The sequence below is a fragment of the Gasterosteus aculeatus genome, chromosome 2 (assembly GCF_964276395.1).
Source record: "Gasterosteus aculeatus chromosome 2, fGasAcu3.hap1.1, whole genome shotgun sequence".
Classification (NCBI taxonomy): Eukaryota; Metazoa; Chordata; class Actinopteri; order Perciformes; family Gasterosteidae; genus Gasterosteus; species Gasterosteus aculeatus.
In genome coordinates this window covers 4,642,253-4,648,610 of record NC_135689.1, presented here as the reverse complement: position 1 = coordinate 4,648,610, position 6,358 = coordinate 4,642,253, and the positions used below count along the sequence as shown (strand labels likewise).

The 6,358-nt window shown below is 41.5% G+C and overlaps 1 protein-coding gene across 1 annotated transcript; it reads right to left on the bottom strand.

Annotated features, from left to right (window-relative positions):
• Positions 1-40: 40 nt before the first annotated feature.
• LOC120828713 (SAM pointed domain-containing Ets transcription factor) lies at positions 41-5,916 on the bottom strand. Its single transcript, XM_040192231.2, has 6 exons — positions 5,722-5,916; positions 3,611-4,031; positions 2,095-2,292; positions 1,908-1,955; positions 1,677-1,811; positions 41-1,010 (listed from the first exon to the last, which is right to left on the bottom strand). The coding sequence occupies exons 2-6, from the start codon at positions 4,011-4,013 to the stop codon at positions 832-834; spliced, it is 963 nt and encodes a 320-aa protein (XP_040048165.1). The 5' UTR covers positions 4,014-4,031; positions 5,722-5,916; the 3' UTR covers positions 41-831.
• Between the last annotated feature and the right edge of the window lie 442 nt (positions 5,917-6,358).

Here is a 6,358-nt window from a genome sequence, read left to right as displayed (position 1 = left end):
TTTACACTTTTTACGTTTTCTACTTAGAAAAAAAGACATGTGGTTATATATATTGATTTATTCTGGATTCTGAACATAATGCCATAAGATATAAATGTAAAAAGGCTGATTTGATAGGATATCCACTTACAGCTGTGGAGCTCTGAAACTTTAAAGTGAACATCAACGAGTGTCACTGATGAGAAATAGCATTTAAAGGAAGTGTGAAGTTAGGACAGTTTGCTTACTTGCGTTTCTTGAGTTATATGAGAGGATTGCTACTCCTCAATGTTGGATATGTAGCTGGAGCTAGCTGAGATTAGCTTAGCACAAAGACGGAAACAGGGGACACAGCTGGCCTTACTCTGTCCCAATATATCAAAAATACATCAGCACTCTAAAACTCTTTAACGAGGCTTCGTTGGAACATATCTAGTTATTATTTGTAAACCTTTGGACAAAGTGGGGCCTGCTGTTCCCAATCTTAGTGTCGAGCTACGCAAGCCAGCTGCTTGCTGCTGAATAATTATACTTGTGAGCGATATCAAGCCCCTCACGCAGGTCCCCAAAAGAAAGTAACTATGCATTAATTCTTTCAAATGTTTTCATATATCACACTCCAAAAATATATCTTAAAAAAGTGAAAAAGACAAATAAAATAAAATCATTATTAACAACAAAGTAGAGTGATGATAGGCAGGAGTGCTTGGTTCAGTAGGCAGTCTTTACAATCGAAATTAAACATTTAGTATAATGAACAAGCAGAACTTCAGAGTTTATGCCACTCCTGACTGTATGGCCAGCATATCTTCCTCTTCAGCTCGTCGTCTTTGGATCAGCAAACCCTCTTCATCATACCGGGTTGACGAACTGATAGACCAGTCTGCGTGATACGTCGGGCTTCCGGATGATGCCTTTCTTGTAGTACTGGCGTATTGAGCGGCTCAGCTTGTCATAGTTCATAGCTGGGCGGTTCTTCCGGATGCCCCATAGCCTGGCTACGAGAGCCGAGTCTTCTATTTTGAAAATCCCTTTGAACGGATGAAACAACACGTGCTTAGTTGTTTGTTTGGGGGGGACTAAGCCAAAGTATTTGCTTACTAAGACTTAGATTTAGATGAGTCACCACGCTCGTGTCTGTATGCTGCATATGAGGCTACAAACAGGAGAGTGTTAGCTTAGCTTAGCATAAGGAAATGGAAGCACAGTGCACACAGCAAACAGGCTCTTTCCAAAGGAAGATCTGCTTACCAGCAGCTCTTAAGCTCCTTATAAGAACATACTATTAAAACTGAAAGTTAGGAAAGGTTCTGTGCCAAAAACTGCAGTTCCTTAAATGGCCACTCGAGGCTGGTTTCAAATGCGAGTCAATCCCCATTGAAGATTAAAGCAGAAAAACATGTTCACAGCCTGGTGAAAAAAGTGATTTTTATCTATTTATAATTATTTAAAAAAAAACTACATTTAGATAGAGCTAGAATAGCTGTTTTCTTCATGCTAAGCTAAAACTAACCCTTCATATGAAGCATACAGGCACGAGAAACCTTAATTAAACTTCTCTTGGAAAAAAGAGACATTACCCTAAATGTTGTGCTATTATTCTAGTAATAGCACTTTGAGGCCATCTATTTAGCATTTACAATCATCATACATGAACATTAAATAAGTGGCTTTCAGCGGTATTTAATGCAGTTTACCTTTCTCTTTGTTAAGCCAGCGGATGCAGCGGCTGTAGTTGTGAGGCTTGAGGAGCAGCTCTCGGAGGAACTGCCACAGGTGGATGGGCTGGTTGGGGTAGTTACGTATCACATCTGACCACAAATCCTCAGCGGCTGACATAAAGGGGATTTTCAGAAAGCAGATGTTACTTCAGCTTGTTTAACATCAATATTTGATTCAGAAAAGTTTAGTAATAAACAAAAACTCACCGGATCCGCTGTCTTCGGGTGGTGGGCAGCACTCCTTCATTGCTGCAGCTTAAAGAACAGTCAAAAGGGCAGAATACTTAGAGCCAAGTCCTAAATATGGTCTTGGTCACACTGCATTGGCTTCACGATCAGCCTTTCAGCAGAGATTGTGTGGGTTGATTTCCCCCTGTGTTCAAGGTGTTCTCACCAGATCTCCAGATGTCCAGATGAGCGTACATCATGTCTCCAAACTGCGAGGAGCGTTGCCTGAAGTCTGACTCTGACATGGAGCACAGATCTCTGCCGCTCACCTGCTGAAACATGGCGCTGACCTGCGGCAGCCTGTACAGGTGCTCGGTCCAGAGGAGCCACTTCTGAACGTGCACACAGCTCCAGTCCTGCGGGTCTAAAGAGGACAACGCAGACTTAAGGTATGTTTTTTTACACATGTCATGGAAAAAAAGTTTAAACATTTTTCAGATTGATAAATGTTTGGAAAAAATGTAGAAAAGCAATTTAGCTTGAAAAATGTTTTTTAAAAAAATTGGTTGAAATAATGTAAAAAAGATATTTGTTTTGAAAATGTTTTCAAAAGAAAGTCAAAATATGTTAGGTCAGATAATGTTTTGGAAATACATTTTTTTTTAAAGTTTAGGCTGGTAAATGTTTTTTATTAGTGGGTCGGACATTTCATGTGAAAAAAAGTGAAATAATATTAGGTTGAAACATGTTTTGGAAAAAGTCAAAATATGTTTGGAAATCAAAATATGTCATGTCGATTAAATAAGATGAAGAAAAAATCAAAAAATATTAGGTCAAAAACGCCATGGAAAAAAACAAATATTTGGTTGAAAAACATCAATTGATCAACAAACACGGGTGTTTGGCTTCAATCTGTTTTACAGAGAGTTTGTCAGATTCTCCCTCTGGGGCTTTAACTTATCTCAGGTACATTACATTACTGGTCATTTAGCTGCCGCTTTTATCCAAAGCGACTTACATTGTATTTTTACATTTTTGCCCGGGCAGCAATTAGGGGTTAGGTGTCTTGCTCAGGGACACTTCAACATGGGACATGGAGCAGCCGGGGCTCGAACCGCCAACCTTGCAGATCCCAGTGCACCCTCTTTACTCCATGCGCCACCGTTGCCCTAGGTAGGTATCATGATTTCCATTCTTTACTAACGTCAGCTACGTAAGTCGTATAACAAATATACTTATTGTCTGTACTACATATACATACAATAAGTAAAGTTAATTTTTAGAAACCAATGTGTGCAAATAATGCTCAAAATAAGGCTAAGAACAACAAGAACAAAAACAAGCCATCTAATGAAGATGTGTTTCTTTACTTGAGTTACGTAATTTTGCAAATCTGTATTGAAAATTTTCAAAAAAATGCTGTTAGCACTGTGGAAAATGAAGTCTCAAGAGTTAAAACCGTATTTAGCACAAAGAGTTGGGAGGGAAGTTCATTAGAAGCGAAGATGATCGTCTGCCAACAGAAACGTTTGCACAAGGTGGACCGGATCTCAGAGGCTCACCAGCTGTGACACTCCGAAGGTCAAATGTGAGAGCAAACAAACAAATGATGGCGTCTGAAGAGCCTATTTTTTTTAGACTGCAACTTCTGCCAACACTTTCTACAGCAGGTTTGTCCATTCAAATGTATATAACATATTATAATAAGAACAATTACACAACATAAAGGAGTTGCGTCCCACCCGGAGCAATGTTGAGCAGTTTGCAAGCCGTGTCCACGTCCTTCAGCACTTCTCCCACCACCATGGTCTGCACCTGCTCCAGACAGCACTCCTCCACCTGCCCCCCCGTCGCTTCGGGGGGCTCCTGGGGCGGGCCGGGCTTGGCCGGGCTCGGCTCAAGCGCCCTGCAGGGAGGAGGAACGTGAGCCGGGGCCTCTGTCATCCTCATTATCCAGGGATTCTCCTCCACGGCCAATCTGTCGTAGTAGGGGAGGTAGACCCCCGTCCAGCTGCGATCGGGCAGCGGCAACAAGCCGCGTGGCAGTTTGATGTCCTCGGCCCCGTCCGGCCAGGCCGTCCTGGCTCCCCCGTGGGGTGGACTCATGTAGCGAGGTGAGTGTGCAGCGCCGCCCGGACTCCCCATGCTCGTGTTTGTTCAACACTGTAAGAAGAAAGCAGCATTGTCACAAAATGTCAGCCGTGTCATCAGCGATGTACAGCGTACCGGTGCTGTCCAAACAGTGGCCAACCTAAAGTAAGCATGACATTTTCTCCCTGGTATTTACTTAAATTACTTAAATATGGAATCTGTCTATCCAGCGGCGCAATGCATGAATACATCTCAGCTTCTCTAATGAAATGTCCAAGTTGAACTAGGCCTTACCTTCCATTATTTTCAACCTCATTCAACACTATCAGAAAGCAATCTACTCCACCTTTAAATACGGATAACGAAAGGAAGATCAAAGCCGTGTTCTGAACTCTGACCCCGAGTTGAAATGAATGTTTCTCAGTTTTACAGCAATTACCAACATGCACAAGATTACATTTAGCCACAATCACGATGAAACACCTAAAAAACACGAGTCACCACAATGGATCGAAAGTTAATGTTAAAATGGAAGCTTGCTAGAAAAGAGCACGAAGGGTGGGACGCATTTAAAGATAAGTAGCCGGTGTGTATTCTTCGTGGTGTGAGTAAGTTCACCTGGTTGGGAGTGGTGCTCCGTGCCAGTGTTTGATTTGTCAAAATGATACAAAACATTTCCATTTCAGTTGATATGTTTCTATTTTTTTCCATCATCTTTGCCTACATTCGGCCACAATACATGTGACATTTCAAAGCAATCAAACACGCACAACAAATGTGAGCGAAAAGTATCACTGAGCACATGAATATAATTCACAGGCTCTCTTTCTGTAAACATTGACTGTGCCTGAGTAGTGACAGGTTGAATGGGGGTTCAAATGAAAGCAGCGCGATCATGAAGAGAAGTCCCTTATTTGTAGAGTCGTATTAGGAGCTGTTTTACACCTCGTCAGATAGCAATCAAGCTGATATCAGAGGCATTTTGTTGATATGGAAAGCTATGGTCATTAGTCACTGCCTGCATTTCACTGTTCTTACAACAAAAGGTGTTTAACACCTTCAGCTTTTACAAGCCTGTGAAGTGATGTCTGAATGTCGCTGTGTGCGTCTGTTACATTACAGGCTGAAGGGTGCAACTAAAAGAAGAGCGTGAGCCAGATCAACACCAGTTGTATTTATACACCCAATTTTGCTTCTCACTTCATGCTAAATGTCGATTGACCATATCAGCACCCCAAGAAAAAAAAAGATTTCTTTTTCTTTGGATAAATTGCAAAAATCCCATTATTGCAATTTATCCATTTATAAATAAGTGCATTGTCTGAAAACAACTGTGGGGGAAACTGTGGAAATTCATCACCTTAAATCATGTTCAGGTCAAGACGTAATTACAAACGGGCAAACTCATAAATGATTATGTGAACTGTAGGATTATAGAGATATTGGCAATAATACCAGCACAGGTGGCAAAATAGTTACCCATCTTTGTCGTTATAATTTAGAGCTGATTGTGGGAACAAATAAATTTAAATACATTACGACTGTATCATGCAAGTAATCGCAATAGCAGGAAGTGATCCAGATAAAAACAATTCTCAAGCATTCCAGCCCCCAAAAAATACATATTTTGAATATCAAAAAGTAAAACCACAACATAAACTAAATGATGTCTCAGTAGTTCTCTACTCAATGTGTACAAAAATGGCCCCAATCTGTTTGGACTTCTTTCCCGTTTTGACGTCCAGTGGGGCGAATGTCTTACCCGGTCGGTGTGGTTTCGGCCGGCTTTCCGATGCGGAGGCCTCTCGTCTGCTCTGCTTCTCTATCTCGGTTTAGATGTGTCTCTTCTGCCCTCAGGTGAAGATGAGCTGCATGTGATCCCCTCGTCCTAGCCAGCACACCACGGCTGGGTCCCGTCTGTCCCGCCTGCGCGCAGTGAGTTTGACTGATTATGGACACAGTGCCTTTGGGACGTATCAATTCTAAAGAAAAGGTGTGTTGACATGAGGGAGGTTCTTGTGAGTGCCTACTCAACAATGACTTGGGGCCATATTGCAGTGTTCCCAGAAAGTTCCTTCTATAAACAAACATCGTGACTTTTAACTGCCAGCTATGAAAAGAGGGGGGGGGCTGAATTAAAAAGATAATATCCAAATGAAGGTGTTGAAGATACATGCATCTTATTTGCATTTGCTCCACTAGTTGCTTCAAAGTTCCCCGTTATGTGTGAGAGGTGAGAAATAATTCTATTTGGAATTTAAACTTAAAGTGTTAAACTCCCAAATTGATTAGCACATTGTTTCGCTTGAGGAAAATGAATTTAAAATAATCTAAAATATGTTTTTTGTCAGTCTATGGGATAGAGATGAATGGGAGACAAGGGGCTCATGGGGGCTCCG

Coding starts and splice junctions, on each gene's coding strand:
- LOC120828713 (XM_040192231.2), bottom strand. CDS start 4,013: ATGGGGAGTCCGGGCGGCGCTGCACACTCACCTCGCTACATGAGTCCA. Junction 2,293..3,610: donor ACTGCTCAACATTGCTCCGG/GTGGGACGCAAC, acceptor TGTCCTCTTTAG/ACCCGCAGGACTGGAGCTGT. Junction 1,956..2,094: donor TCTGGACATCTGGAGATCTG/GTGAGAACACCT, acceptor CTGTTCTTTAAG/CTGCAGCAATGAAGGAGTGC.